Source organism: Pleurodeles waltl, chromosome 8, assembly GCF_031143425.1.
Source record: "Pleurodeles waltl isolate 20211129_DDA chromosome 8, aPleWal1.hap1.20221129, whole genome shotgun sequence".
Taxonomy (NCBI): Eukaryota; Metazoa; Chordata; class Amphibia; order Caudata; family Salamandridae; genus Pleurodeles; species Pleurodeles waltl.
Window position 1 is genome coordinate 73,769,526 of NC_090447.1, and position 16,705 is coordinate 73,786,230.

Genomic DNA, 16,705 nt, shown 5'->3' on the forward strand with positions numbered 1-16,705 from the left:
GGAACTGCGGTGAGGATTCTGCAGTTAGAGGATCCACCTGAAAGTTACCAAAGTTACGTAACTTATTCTTCTGATAGATACTTCTAACCGCAGATTCCTCATAATGTGAACATATACCCAAGTAGCACCTGCCTAGGTGATGGGTCTGTGGAATGACTTAGGCCAAAAACTCTTGCAGGACCAAACTGAAAAACAAAGACTAAAACAGAGAAGTCTTTGTAAGCTAACATGAAAACTATGAATATCTTAATATGATTTAGCTAAATTAACCCAGGATTTAGCACATGAATGACAAAGCAATTCCTGTATTAAGGGCCAATACTGATCTACGAAGGAGGAAACATACATACACACACAATATATAAATATATTTCCCCCAAAATAATGGTATAAAAATTGCACTCAACTGGCTGAAAGGCAAATATGTAATTTCTGCTGTCACCTAAGTTTTCTGATGTACTGGACATATCTTTAAAAATGTACTACATACTTTTTTTTAGTATATACTTTTTGTTCTCTAATAAATACTTTCAATAAAACATGTAACAGATGCATGTGTTTTTGGATTGTATACTGTAACTGTGTACATGTTTTATCTGTATTGTTGTATATACAAAATGGCTGTTTTTGCATGCCTTTAAGTGGCTTGCCTGTGAAACAGAACTTGGCTGTAGCAACCCAGAATACGAATGGAAACTAGGTGAATGGAGAAGTTAGCACGAATATTTTTCCTACCATGTCTGATACCATTTGCTGTGGCCAAGAATTATTGGCTCTAACCTTGTATAGGGGTTAAATGTCTCACCGTGTTGAGTTTGAATCAAGTGGATAGAGAGGGCCCGAGCTGTCAGCAGTGAGGTTGTTCAAGCAATCCCGGTCCACCTCTGAAGGATGAATCAGTAGCACAAAGCTAGACTTCTGAGTGTTCGTCTGGTCATCTACCACCGAGCATTTTCCATATTCCAGATGTACTGCTACTGAGGTGATTAGATTACCTAGTCACTGTTTCTACTATTGGTCTGTTGAGAGGCGACAGCTGTCACCTTCTCCTCGTCCATCAAGGTCACCTCTGCCGTAAGTGCATCCTGAAACTTGGGACCTCCCATCTGCATCTCCCTCCCACTAGCCAAGTGTTTATTCCCTTGGGAATTTTAATCACTGGTCAGCATAGCATGACTTAGACTGAGCACTCAGTTCTGTAATACCCCTAGCGCACAAAGAGTCACCAAGAGTTTTTAAAGATCATAATGTAGGAGGGACTTCATTTTGCCCACTGTGTATACCACTTTTATTACTCAGTGGTCTTTACCAGCTCTCTGATTCCCCATTGATTTTACCAAGAGTTCCAATGGCTGTACTTGTGTCATTAATTTTACAGGGGACAGAAGAGAAAGTTACAGCTGCAGGGCCATTATGTTAAATACTGCTAGACTCATTTTTACTCAAACGCAGAGCTTCCTGCAAGTGAAATCCATGCTTCAGCCAAGGCAGTAAATACTCATACAACCAGAAAAGATGTTTTGTCTAACAAAGTATCCCTCTTAAATGCAACACTGTTACGTTGCGTTGCTGCTGCTCTGTGCAGAAATGCCATTCATGTGGGTGAGTAAACTGGCTTTGGAGAGGGAGGTTGGGAGAGCAACCTGCACAGATCTGTATTCCTAGTTTTTGACCCCGAGCTACATCCGCAGGGAAGCAATTTTTCTCATTTAAAATTACTACTTTGTAACTCTTCCTAAAAATACTTAAAACAAAACTTTCCCCAAAAATATTCCAGGACTTTTGTTAGAGTAGAAAATAAGCCTTCAGGAATATTTGGGGGAAGGGTATTCTTGCCCCATATATTCTAGGACTGGAGTTAGAATATTAAATTTAACATTCCTGTGTCTCCCATGCCCACTGCTGCCCTCAGGGTACAGTTCACGGCAAGAAACACAAATAACCACGCAGCCCGCTGTCCCCAACGGCATCCACAACCAGCGCAGCAACAGGCGAGACAGCAGCAGAGCGTTGTAGGGGGCGGCAGTCTCAGGAGCAGCTCCTGCTCCAGCACCAGTGACTGGCTCACCAGAAATGTCAATACCAGGTACCCAACTGACAGAGACCCGCTTCCTTGTGAACTGGGAACGTGGCTGGGCCCTGTGTTGCTACTCCTGTGTGCTTTAGTCATCCTCCGTGGCCACCATGACTTGTGCTCAGCTGCCAAGAAGCCATCTTTATTGTCCAGGTCAAAACAGTTCTTAAGGGCAGTGAGCAGTGCTTTTAAGAATAGGAACAGCATTTGTCACGACTTGCACATCCGCCAGTCAGACAGTAGAGAGAACAGAAAGCAGGAGTGCACCATTGGTAGGCTCAACCTGCGACCACATTTTCAGGGGGTCTTACACCTGGTGCAGGATCTCCAGCAGAGTGGTGAAGGCGAAAGTTGCAGCATCTACCCCAAGGGCAGTTAAAGAGCGCAGGGTCCAGCTCGGACCTCCTCAAAGTTGAAGGATTTGGAAAATCATTAATGGCAGCATTACCTTAGAGTCCTGAGAAGGGTGTGATTCACAGCAGTACATTGTACAGCTGTTTGAATCGATTTCCTGGATTTGTTTGACTGGGACTGACAGACTCATAATGCTCATAGGCTTCCAAATGCTGTAGAGGCAAAATGTGCAACTTAATCCCCTCAAAAATGTTAGAAAGCAAGTATGTTAAATTTAGGCTATCTGAAAAAAGTTAGCTGTCGTGTGAACCTAATGGGTCACCCTGTCAATTGAAAACTATGGGGTTTTAAGAAAGGGTTCAGACATACAATCTGAGTTTGATATACAAATGTGCCATTATATGCAGATAACTTATTTTACTAAGTCAGCAGCATGGCCACTACAGCCTGACAATTGTATTAAGCAACTTCTAGCAACAAGTGTTTTAAAAATTAGCCTATTTGTAAAAAATAAAAAATAAATAAAAAAATAAAATTATATGGATGAGTGGCCAAATGGTTAGAATGATGAAAAAAAAATGGTACTGGCAGACCACTTAAAAAAAAAAAAAAAAAAAAACATCACCACAAATCCCATATGTCAAATATTTTCAAACATTAAATACATCACAGTCTAATTTTGGACTTTGATAACATTCACCGTGAAGTAGCAAGTAGCTAGATGGTCCCTGTAGACACTTATCGAGCTATTCCGCAATTTTATACCCTCCTCCTTTACTGCAAGGGAATTTTTGCAACAATGTCCTTAATATAAGAGCTCACAAGCTTACAGCTTACCTGTACCCTACAATAGCACTGGGCAACACTACTCATGCAAGCTGAGGTTCATAATGGGAAATGCAGGATGGCAAAGACCCCAGTAACCATAAGATGTGGCAAGGACTCCCCGGCAATAGTCTCAGAAGACTATAATCATTGAGACTAATACAAGATAGTCACTTCCCCAATGGAAATACGCTTGCCATCTGTGTGCAGTGCTATGGTCATTGGAAATGAACGGACTGACCTAGGGTTGAAGTCAATTTTATGTCAAAGGATATTGAGAGTGGCTAGTCTTTTGGAAACGCTGCACAACGGAGATTGAGGCATTCATTAGACTGCTAAGAATAACTCAGGATATTGACATTTTCATGTATGCTTCTTGAAGGTCTAGAGAAAACATCTAGTCCTGTTGCAAGAGCTGAGGGCTCACTTGGTGGAGTGCTAACATTTGGACTTCATCTCTTTTTAACCATTTGTTTTCCAATTCAGTTCGCTGATGGGCTTAAACGTTCTCATTAACTTCTTTTGAGACAGCTGGAATGGAATAAATTGACTTTTTCCTTTTGGGAACAGGGGAGCCGTTCCTCAGCTTAATTCGCCTACAGAATGTGTACTTCCTGAGGGAGATTGTTCTGTTGCGTGTGGTAAAGCATCTTTGGAGAAATGGCTAAGGTGGGGATCTGAATCTCAAAGTATAGCAATTCTGCACAATATATGTTTATTAATATACGACTGTCTTGCGAGCTCTCAAAGACTAGATGGTGTATGATGCTTCCCTCTACAAGTGTGGTGCAATTAAAAGGGCAAAGAGAGGTATCAAGATTTTCAGGGTGCTTCACTGTTGAAGCAGATAGCTGTCTATTCTCACTCCCTTTCACGGGCTGCCTGGGTTGTTATTAATGCTTTTGCTGTGACTTCTGGTACTGCTGGCACCACAGAAGAATTTGAACCCTCTGTTGTGAATTGGGTAACTCAAATACTTTGTTCTGCTATTTCCTGAACTCTTACCATTTCTACAGAAAGTTTTCATTGCTTGCTTAGCCTTGCAATATAAAGGCTAGAAATGTGCTGCAAGGCAAGACCATGAATAATCACCAATAGCACTGATTACCAGATTTGTGAACATCATGCCTTCATGCAAGACTTCTTGAAAGCCTTCCCCATCTGCTGGGTGAGCTTCTCCAACTACCGAATTCCATAATATATAGCTCTGCCTAGTAGGGCAATAGCACTGGCTGTCTGCAGAGCCACAGAGGTTCCACTAACGTTGCCCACAGGACCAAACATTTTACTCCCTTTTTTATAAAGGTATGTTAACTGTTAGAGCCCTATAAAGGCATTTCTCCTTCAGGTGACAGCTGGTCCTTCAACATTGAGCCTTTTCTTGTCACACAGTAATGTTTCAGCTTCAAACCAATTCTAGATGTCAAGCGCATTAACACCATACCAGAACTCATTATCTTAGAGATCAACACATACTAACAATTTTTAGAGGAACAACTGAAAGCTGTGTTGCTGAAAGACTTGTCATGGGCTTACCAAGATATTACAGGGGCTTACAAGACACCTACAGCTTACCATTGGTTGACTTTCAAAATCATTTTTGTTGCTTCGTATTTAGAGGCCTTCCTTGTCCCAAAATGCCCGTTTTGTGTTGTCACTTCCCTGGAGAATAATCGCCATCATTTCAAATTGTCTGGTTTCTATCTTTCCACTGCTGACTTTTAGGAAAACTACATTTTTAATTTTCTTTAAACACTCTTTGAAAGTGCAAGTTTTCCAAATTTCTCCCTTAGCCTGCTTTTCCTCCACGTTCCCACCCCTGCACCACCTCTACCAAATAATGTTCGGTCTTGCAAACACTTGTGCTTCTCCTATTGTGCCCTGTGTTGCTCTTACTCATGTACTTTTTTTCACCTCTCTGCACACACTATTGCTTCGTCCTGTACCCATTCATTATTGCTTCCTCCTACTGGAAACGTCTATGCTGGCCCCCAAGACCATAGCCTAGAGACACATGCTGTAGGAACCTGGCCTGGTGTGTGGTGGGTACCCAAGGTACTTATACCAGGTCCAGGAATCCCCCCTTAGTGAAGTGTACGCAGTGTCTAGAAGCCAGGCTCTCTAGAGGTAGCTGTGGATGAGCAGCCAAAGGATTATCTAGGAGACATGCAAAGCTCATGCAATACCATTGTAGTAACACAACATTTACACACATGAAAGAAACCAGTGTTACAAAAATAAAAACTTTATTGTTGGCACAGATCACAAATCACTAGACAGGTAACCCACCCTTAGGAGGTAATTAATACACTAAAAACATACACTAGGAATCAGAAATAAACATAGAAAAGGTTAGAAAACAGTGCAAAAAGTAATACTCAATAGTGACGCTAGGGGGAGCACGCAGAAAAAGCAGAAGACACACAGAAGACACACAGAAGACACACAGAAGACACACAGAAGACACACAGAAGACACACAGAAGACACACAGAAGACCAGTGGTGGATTCCTGAACAAAGAAGACCTGTGGAGAGAAGGGACCAAGTCAAAAAGTCACAGTGGACTCCAGGAGGAGTAGGAGGTACTACCCACCCAGCTGTGGATACAGGAGTTGGTCAACGGTTCTAAAGAACAGGTCAGCATCGCAGCCCAGGAGTCAGATAGAGTTCCAGATGGATGCAGAAGATGTCCCACGGCAGAAGGAAGATTGCAGACGGGTGTCAGTGCAGCATTTCCACCAACAAGCCTTGGCAAAGGCAAACTCACAGTTAATGGAAAAATAGGTGCTGCTGGGGACCAGCAAGGCCCAGGAGGACTCAAACCAGGAGGGGGTGTCACAGGGGACCCTCAGCGTCAACACAAGAGCAAAGGCAGCATACACAGGAGTCCCACGGGACAGGGACACAGAAGCCACAAAATAGGCCCACGCAGCACTAAAAAAAAATGGATCCCATGCCGCAGGGGAACTGCGCACGAGGCTGAGATTTGAACAAAGGAGAGCTGGGGACTGGAGCTGCAAGTTGCCTGAAGATCCCTTGGAGGAGACGCAAACAAGCTTTGGCATATACAAGAGACGTGGTGCACAGGGGTACTTGTCCTGTGTGGGAGGGCAAAGGCTCACCTCCACCAAAGTTGGGCAGCTGGAAGAGAGGATCAAGAGGACTACTCTGGACCACCATCTGTGATGCAGGATCCACAACTCAGCAGGAGAGGGGATCCATGCAGCCGGTCGGCACTTGTCCTAGGTGCCTGCAGGGAACTTACTCCTTCACTCCAAGGGAGATTCCTTCTTCTTGTGCAGGATGAAGAGTTGCAGTCTTCTGAAGATGCACGGCGAGGAAACTGTTGCAAAGCTGTCAGGAACGCTGGACACAATGTTGCAGAAGAGTCTCCCTCGTGAATCTGCAGCTTGTGGGTTGTTGGAGGGTCCAGACATGGTTCCGGAGGCCAGAAGTCGAAGTAAAGGTGGCAGAGAAGGCCTGCTGGAATCTTGCAAGCTTAATCTGAGGACTCACCCAGGAGAGAGACCCTAAAAAGCCCTGAAAGGGGGACTGGTCACCTAACCAGGCAAGCACCTTTCAGAAGGGGGCTCTAATGTCACCTGCCTGGCCACTCAGTTGCTCCAAGAGTTCCCTGCCAACCTTGGAATCAAGATGGGAGAACCTAGGGCCTTTCTGGAGGAGCACTGGGCACCACCCCTGGGATGGTGATGGAAAGGGGAGTGGTCACTTCTTTCCATTGTCCAGTTTTGTGCCAGAGCAGAGACTGGGGGTCCCTGAACCGGTGTGGACTGGTTTATGCAAGGATGGCACCAAATTGTGCCCGTCAAAGCATAAAAGCGGCTTGGGGAGCAGCCTCCCAAGCCAGTCACACCTATTTCCAAAGGGAGAGGGTGTTACCTCCCTCTCTCAAAGGAAATCCTTTGTTCTACCCTTCCTGGGCTTCATCAGATCAAGCAGCAGGAGGGCAGAAACCTGTCTGAGGGGTGGCAGCAGCTGGGATGCCCGAGAAACCCTCTAAGACTGGTGGCAGCGATGCCGGTGGTCCTCCAAGGAGCCCCAAGAGTGCATGGAATAATACTTCCAATACTTAGAATAGTATGATTCCGACATGTTTGATACCAAACATGCCCAGGTTCAGAGTTACCATTATGTAGTTAGACATAGGTAGTGACCTATGTTCAGTACATATATAAAATGGCATTCCTGCACTCACGAAGATCAGTAAAATGGTGCTGGAGTTTGTGGGGGCACCTCTGCTAGTGGAGGGGTCCCCTCACACACGGGTACCTGCACCCTGCTCTCTGGGCTGAGAGGAGCTACCATAGGGATGACTTGCAGTGACCTGTAGTGAAACCGGGTGCATCACCCGGTTCACGCAGACTGCAATGGCAGACCTCCTGAACCCTTTGCACGGGTTCCCATGGGTGGCAGAATAACAGCTGCAGCCCATAGGGATCCCCTGGAACCTCAATGCCCTGGGTACCTAGGTACCATATACTAGGGACATACATGGGGGACTCAGTATGCCAATTGTGGTACAAAAAAGGTACAATTTAGAGGAGAGAGCTACTGGGGGGTCCTGGTTAGCAGGAACCCACTAGACACAGCCAAACATACTGACAAACACGCAGACAATGGGGGTAACCATGCTAAGAAACAGGGCACTTTCCTACACATGCATAATACAAAACGATGCTGCTGCATTAGGACTTTTTTTTGCATTTCAATTGAATGCTTACAATAAATAATGGAGACCCCTTAAAGAAGAACTACAAGCACTGCATCTCTTCAGGAACTTATGACCATCTTTTCTTTTTGAAAGCTTAGCTGTCCTTTTTCCGGCCTGACCTCAAACAAACATGGAGGGCTAACTTTGCTATCTAGTTGACAGTCAAAGTTAACTCAAAAGTCACAAGCAAGCTGATCTCATGAAAATTGTTCATTGGCTATGGTCAAAGTGAATTCTAGTAACAACCATGCAAAATGCTAGATACAAATTTAGATTGGTATCTCAGTCCCAGAAGATGGTATCACCTTGTTTCTAATAATTGTAAAATCTCTTCTTTAGTTGCATTTTAAAGCTATAGCATTAGCTGGGTACTGACTGTATCAACTGCTAGAGGCAGAGCCAAGCTGTATCTCAGTTTGTAACCTGCATCCTCTAAGTATTGAGTGACTCTTTAGGTTGTCAAAGTGAAGAAAATACTAAACTAAGGCATCAGGTTGTCAGAAGAGAAGAAGAGAGGTGGTAGTCGCTGGACTCCAGTGGAAGAAACTAAAGGCTGTTCTAGGATTCCTATGAAAATGCCCCACCATGGAAGGCAATGTCCAAGTCAAAAATAATCTTAAGAAACCAAAAGATTGCCATGTGAATAAATTACTTCTTATACGGCATAAAACCTTCAACTGCATTACTGGAGGTTGGACAAGAAGGGCACAAATGTGAACTATAATCACATGGCTGACAGCTGAACTTCAGAACTTCCCAGTCATCTTACCGAAAATAAGGAATATGGGAATTCCTACTGAACAAAGGTCTCCCTTCCACAGATCACCTCCACAATGCTGCCCCACACATCCACAATAGATATGCTGCTTCCCAATTGCACTTCATTAGATTCAAGGCTGTGCCAACACATCTGTGGGAGAACAAACCACCTCAACCTAGAACCAAGCTAGTAAAAACATTCTGCGCATCCAAAATAGTCCTTGTTGTAGACCCCCATCTATTGATCTTTGAAGTACATAGTCAAATCCAGACCCCAATTAAAATTTAAACCAAATGGCCCCTGCATGAAGGTCATCACCTGGATTGCAAGGAATAGTCTTAAGGAGCACCAGATGGTTGTGTTCATTGGGTCACGTACAGCCAAGCACTGAACATTTTATAACATCTTTAGAGCCAAATTTGTTAAATAAAATGAAAATATTCCAAAGCTTTGACCTACACAAACACCTATTCAGTTTTAGTAAACGTTCTATGTAAGTGACAAAAATAAATGGAAACCAAAACATAGTAACTTATACTGTCAAAATAAAGGCCACTTAAAATTTTATGATCTGTTATCACCACTACACACTTGCTCCAAACACATAACATGCAAACCAAAATTAAGAATTATTGCAAGAAAATGAACTCTATTTGAAATGATGTCCCCAAAAAGTCAACATTGGCTAAAAATGTGAATACGTTAATTTGTAAAAAAAACAACGCGTCCACATTTTGTGGTCTACTTTTATTGTTTTATATAGGCACTATTTATCAACCATGCATTTGCACAAGGCACTTGAACATCAAGGGAGGGAATATATACAGGGAGTGCAGAATTATTAGGCAAATTAGTATTTTGACCACATCATCCTCTTTATGCATGTTGTCTTACTCCAAGCTGTATAGGCTCGAAAGCCTACTACCAATTAAGCATATTAGGTGATGTGCATCTCTGTAATGAGAAGGGGTGTGGTCTAATGACATCAACACCCTATATCAGGTGTGCATAATTATTAGGCAACTTAACAAAAAACAAATATATACCCATTTCAATTATTTATTATTACCAGTGAAACCAATATAACATCTCAACATTCACAAATACATTTCTGACATTCAAAAACAAAACAAAAACAAATCAGTGACCAATATAGCCACCTTTCTTTGAAAGGACACTCAAAAGCCTGCCATCCATGGATTCTGTCAGTGTTTTGATCTGTTCACCATCAACATTGCGTGCAGCAGCAACCACAGCCTCCCAGACACTGTTCAGAGAGGTGTACTGTTTTCCCTCCTTGTAAATCTCACATTTGATGATGGACCACAGGTTCTCAATGGGGTTCAGATCAGGTGAACAAGGAGGCCATGTCATTAGATTTCCTTCTTTTATACCCTTTCTTGCCAGCCACGCTGTGGAGTACTTGGACGCGTGTGATGGAGCATTGTCCTGCATGAAAATCATGTTTTTCTTGAAGGATGCAGACTTCTTCCTGTATCACTGCTTGAAGAAGGTGTCTTCCAGGAACTGGCAGTAGGACTGGGAGTTGAGCTTGACTCCATCCTCAACCCGAAAAGGCCCGACAAGCTCATCTTTGATGATACCAGCCCAAACCAGTACTCCACCTCCACCTTGCTGGCGTCTGAGTCGGACTGGATCTCTCTGCCCTTTACCAATCCAGCCACGGGCCCATCCATCTGGCCCATCAAGACTCACTCATTTCATCAGTCCATAAAACCTTAGAAAAATCAGTCTTGAGATATTTCTTGGCCCAGTCTTGACATTTCAGCTGGTGTGTCTTGTTCAGTGGTGGTCGTCTTTCAGCCTTTCTTACCTTGGCCATGTCTCTGAGTATTGCACACCTTGTGCTTTTGGGCACTCCAGTGATGTTGCAGCTCTGAAATATGGCCAAACTGGTGGCAAGTGGCATCGTGGCAGCTGCACGCTTGACTTCTCAGTTCATGGGCAGTTATTTTGCGCCTTGGTTTTTCCACACGCTTCTTGCGACCCTGTTGACTATTTTGAATGAAACGCTTGATTGTTCGATGATCACGCTTCAGAAACTTTGCAATTTTAAGAGTGCTGCATCCCTCTGCAAGATATCTCACTATTTTTGACTTTTCTGAGCCTGTCAAGTCCTTCTTTTGACCCATTTTGCCAAAGGAAAGGAAGTTGCCTAATAATTATGCACACCTGATATAGGGTGTTGATGTCATTAGACCACACCCCTTCTCATTACAGAGATGCACATCACCTAATATGCTTAATTGGTAGTAGGCTTTCGAGCCTATACAGCTTGGAGTAAGACAACATGCATAAAGAGGATGATGTGGTCAAAATACTCATTTGCCTAATAATTCTGCACCCCCTGTAGAAAGGTAACAGTTAAACACTACAGTAAAAACAAAATAGGATGCACAGTAAACCGGGCAAACTCGAAGAGCAGTCACTCCAATACTCATTCATCAATCTTTGCCCTGAACATGCCTGAAAGCTCGCCCCATAAAAAAGCTAATAATTTAGCATCATCTCTTACCTTCTTTCTTCAAAAAATTTGTCAAGGTGTCATTCAAACAAAGATTATCTATGTTCTCCACCATAAAGCGCAGAATGGAGGCCAGCTCTGCCTAAATGAGGAGTAGACAAAGCAGGAAGAGCGTTGAACTAAAACTTGATATATACTTTTTGCAGTAAAGACAAGAGCACTATAATGAATACAGAGGGATATTGAGGACTTTGTAGGACTGAGCAACTACATGTTAATAGAATAATCAGATATACATTTTCCCCTTAGTTGTACCAATATAAAGCACAGAAGGGTGCCTGCGACAACTCATCTCAAACCATACTGCATTCAAACGTCATGGGGTCTCCATCAGGAAAAGGACAGTTGTTAGACATCTGGTGAACCCTGCTAACAATCAGAAGGAAATGTCCATTTATGCAAATTATATATACTGCAAAATTTGAATGGCTAGCCAGAGCTTGACTCACTTACAAAACTCAATTGTATGGAGTCACTGCCTTATCAAAGATCTCAAAACAGCATCAACCAAGGTGACAGCATAACCCAGTCACTGCTATGGGTTTCTTGCAGCAGTACTAATCCTCTGAGTGTACCGAGTGATTCAGTCACAGCTTTAAGAGCAAACCCCATTGATGCCAATTTTAAAGGCTTGGCCGATTAAAACTGGAAGGAAATAGTCATGCCTCACCTTGGTCCCTATATATAAAGTTCACAAGGGATCAAAATGTTAACTTCTATTATGATGGGGCTATTTGAACAACATGTGCTACTACAAGCATTTTACCATAATTAAAAGGCATTGCAACAGTTGGTAAGCAAACAGGTGAAGAACTGAAGGATCTATAATGAGGCAGCATAACTGAAGCCCCAGAGAGCATGCAGAAAAGAGTAATTTTGCACTACACAATGAATAAATGAAATGAACACTGGTTATGTCAAGCAGTTTAGCACCTGGTCCAAGCACTTCTGAGTTACCTGACTGCTGAAGTTAAAAAGGTAGATTTCTCTGCAGACAAGCAAAATGTGTTCAGAAAGCTTACAATGCAATTTGTTGCCCCTTTCTGCACCGAGAGAAAAGCCTCGAATAATTGATGGGGACTGTGTAAGCAATGCTACCTCTGTACATTTTTAGATGATGAAGAGGACACTCCACAGAACAGTGAGGTCAGAGGACGGTGCAAGATCTGTGGATAGAGTATCAACCAAAACAAAACATAACCAAAGAAAACGAGTTCTTTTCATGGATACTTTTAAACCACAGACTCCTTATTTTAGAATACATACAAAAGGAGTACTTTTCAAAGGAGTACAGTCCATGGAGTAGACTCAAACCAAAAAGTATTGCAGAACGATGTGAGCAAAGTGGCATTTTTGCCACAATTGAGGTCAAGATAGTAGTGCTTTGGGAATGTATGCACTGATGTCCACATCACAGGCTGGCAATATCAAGGACTGGTACACCTCGAGCAAACTCAGTGGGAGTAGACATCACCCTGATGCAATGGGCTCCCTGCCTTTCCAGAGGCTGTTTTTTTGGCCAGTGCAAAAAAAGATCTTGATGCAGTGGACTATCAAGTTTGGCAGGGTCCTATTCTGCTCAACCTCATTCTTTGCGGTTTAAAAAAAAAAAAAATCCACTTGATGGGCCTTGATACGATCAATGCAAACTCAGTCTTTCAGCACTTTTGGAGTCTCTCTTTCTGAAAAATAACGGGAATCAAAAAAGAGTGACCGCATGCCCAACGTTTGATTCACAACGTTACGCAAAAAAAATTGTCAGAGACTTTAGCATCAAACTGCCTAGAAGGTGGTTGAGTAAGATGGTTGCACTAAAAGTGCTTGTAGTTAACTAGTAACAAAACGACCTATTCACAATGAGGAAGACAGTTTTCAGGGGAAACAGATGAAGCAAGCAACTACATAAAGGCTCGAAGAGCATATATACAGATAAGTAAAGTCCCAGAGGGTCATCACAAACAGATTGGCAGGGACAAGTGCGTCAAACTTTTAAGAAACGTCATAACTAGCAATTAGAACAAGGGCTGCTGGCATAGCCAATGCAGATTAGTCAAAGGGGTCAAACAGTAACATTTTACAGTGTCAACTTTTAGACCTTAATGTAGACGTTTGACAGTATCGCTTATAATGAGTCAATGTCTAGGGAATCACATCAGGTTAAATCTTGTCTCAACGCAGAAGAAATTCACAAAAGGGCACTTAGTAATATCCATTACGTCAGATGTCAAATCAAAGGCAGTTACCACTGCTCAACTTCCAAGCAAGGAGGAGTAAATAGAGGCTGGGATGGATGGCACAGCCCAGATGCTGAGACAGGAGATTCTCCTCGATGTGAAAGCCAAATCGCAGAGCAGATGCTCATGCTCACAAATTCTTTGTGTTTCACCAAATTTCTCCAAATTTAGGGCAATAAAGCTGACTTGAGCAGAGTTGTTCTTGAGCATCAGAACTCTGGTTAGCGGCAGAAAGCAGTATGTTACATCTGTCATCTTAGTGTGGTTTCCCCTGTCTTTTTGCTTCTGTCTTCCTGTTTTTGATACTGTGCTGAATTTTGTTTTTGCTGGCTTTAGGACTGGGCACTTTACCACTGCTGACCAGTGCTAAGGTGGAAGTGGTTCCGTCTATAATGGTATTGGTGATTGATTTACCCGATTGGCATATTTAATTTACTAGTAAGTCCCTAGTATAGTGCACCACGTGTGCCCAGGGCCTGTAAAAAAAACAAATGCTACCAGAGGGCTGGCAGCACTGATCATGCCGCAGACATGAGAAGCCCTGTAAGCATGTCTCAGATCTGACTGCAGTGCCCATGTGGGCAGTTCTAAACTGCCATTTCGACCTGGCTCACTCCCTTGAGTGTCGTTGGACTGTTGGGAACAACTCAGTCAAGACGCGTAATAGCCCCACTTGGAGCTATTGGGTTTTCAAGCGCTTTACTAAGATTTAATATCTGAACCTTTGGATCGTACTTTTGTAAGTTGGATTTTTGCTGTTTTGGTCTTGTTTCACTCAGATAAATAATGGCTATTTTTTAAAACTGGTGTGGAGTACATTTGCAGTGTTTTCAGTGTGTTACTTTGTGTGCCTATGAATACTTTACATGTTGCCTCTGAGATAAGCCAGACAGCTCGTGCCAAGCTACCAAGGGGGTGAGTGCAGGGGTTACCTGATCTGCGCAGCTCCCTTACCGTGACTTGCGTGAGGGTCCCTACTTGGACAGGGTGCAAACCACTGTTAACTATATACCCCATTACCAACAGTACAAGAATCCTTCTGTCTTTCGCAGCCAGAATAAGTCTTGTAACACTTGCTCTTGTAGAAACTCCAGTGTGCCAATTTGTTGACACTGCAGGTTTTCAATAATCACAAACAGATCTAGTCAGGGCTCTACCAAGTGAATAAATACTCCCTACACCACCTCAGGATGTAGATGCCACTTGTGATCTGACAGATGACATCTGCTCAATTCATCCATTCAATGAATCAGTTATGTGGTTGGAGAAAAACATTCTGTTGCTGCAGCCAACACACAAGTAAATCTCTGTGGCGTAGGCCACAAAACCCGATCTGCACTGCTTATTGAAGTACCACATGGTTGTATTGTTGTCAGTGAGAATCTGCACCAGCCTCCAATTGATGGATGGCAAGAAAGCATTCAGGGGAAAAAAAAAGATGACCTGCGTCTCCAGTAGGTGAATGTGGAGCTGGGTCTACCATTTCCCCCAGGTGACCGCCACCTTCCTCCTAAACACACTATCGGATGGATCATTCACCCCTGTTAGCTATGGTTGGAAAATGGAAAAGTGGTCAGTTGCAGGACAAGTTATGATCGATCAGCTCTAACTGAAGATGTCCTACCTCAAGACTTCAAAGGGTCAAAAAGGCAGCCAATGCTGTGCCTACTAGGAAATCAGGTTCAACTGCATGGCCTATATGTACCACCTAATATAGCTGACAAGGAGGATGCACAAGAAGACTGAAGGCCAATCTTACGTGGATCATAACCGAAATATTGGGATCCACCTGGTCAGGAGTCTGGATTTGCTGCCAGGGAGGAAAGGCTATTATAACACCACAATCTCCAGAACCACCCGAACTAATATAAGTAGTAGGAATTTTGCATGTATATGGTGACCCTCCACTGTCCACAGGTGGTCTACAAATCACCGTGGAGAGTCCACCCTTGCAACCAGTCATTTAGCTATAGGAATACAGAAAGTCCCAACTGATGTGGGTGGGCAGTTACAAATGCCATCACTTCATTGAACACCAGAGAAACTAAGATGAGGTACAAAGGGAAGCACAGCAAATTGAAAGTGTTCCTGGTGCACCTTGAACAGCAGTTAACACGTGTGGGACTGCATAACAGGTATATGAAAATACACATCCTGCGACCCCCAAGGACATCATATAGACTCCCTGTGTACAGGTCACAGGATGTTGGCCAACATGAGCATTTTGAACAACTATTAGAGTAAGGCATGGGTGGGTAGGGATGTTGAATGTAGTGGATATGCCTGAGGACCCAGTCCTTCTGTAGGACAAACAAGTAGCATGAACAACCATTGCCTTTTGCTGACTCGTGTACTGGTATTAATGACCCCCTGATGTTTAAGAGGCTTAGCTCCTGCAATAGAATGGTCATATGCTCCTCCCAAATTTACTCTCATGCTAGAGAAATATCAGGTGGGGAAGAAATGAAAGGTAGGGTGTAAACCTTTGAACAATTTGCAAGATACATTTATCAACTGTGATGGATCACTAACCTGGGAGAAAGTTCTGAATCCTGCATCTCAGCAGTTGGTGGACTAGGGTGCCTTCTGGCCTGCACGATGTCTGCCACAGTGGTGTCCCAGAAAGGAATGGCTGTCTGGTGCATCACTACCTGGGAAGGCTCTCAGTGCCTCTAGGCTAGCCTCTTAACGAGCCCCTAAATGTGCATAAGTGATGGGGAAATTACTTTGCAGGAGTCAACACCACCAAGGAATGCACTGTGGCACTATTATCCTTAAACCGATCTTGTAAGAAACCAGCCTACTTGTACAGACAAGATACAACAATAGGCATCTATCAGCGACTCCAGTATATCTCCCGATCTGCATGGTGAGTAATTTCACATAACACAATCATATTACACGAATTTTATCTTAGTTGCAAGCTCACCGTCTCATCCTGGCTGTGATGAATAGAGTGGACATGCCTTAAAATATGGGTATCTTAAAACGCCTCAAAAGAACTCTGGTAAAACGTTCCTAATAAATACTGGCAACACCATTTTCAAGTTAAACTTTTCCCTTGACATTGGGCATAACTTAACTAAATTGTTCTGTTTTCCCCTAGAAGGCTGGCTCACTATATGGTGCACTTTAAAGAAGTATGCTACGCAGAGAGCCCAATGGATCACCAATCGGTTT

The 16,705-nt window shown here is 43.3% G+C and overlaps 1 protein-coding gene across 11 annotated transcripts in view; it reads right to left on the reverse strand.

The window, feature by feature from the left end:
- The window catches only part of NUMA1 (nuclear mitotic apparatus protein 1), a 443,588-nt gene that overhangs the window by 314,387 nt on the left and 112,496 nt on the right, over positions 1–16,705 (reverse strand). For all 11 annotated transcript variants that reach the window (XM_069203745.1, XM_069203747.1, XM_069203751.1 and 8 more), the window contains one exon: positions 11,283–11,373. In XM_069203745.1, the coding sequence (XP_069059846.1) occupies positions 11,283–11,373 (91 nt within the window). The remainder of the gene's footprint in view (positions 1–11,282; positions 11,374–16,705) is intronic.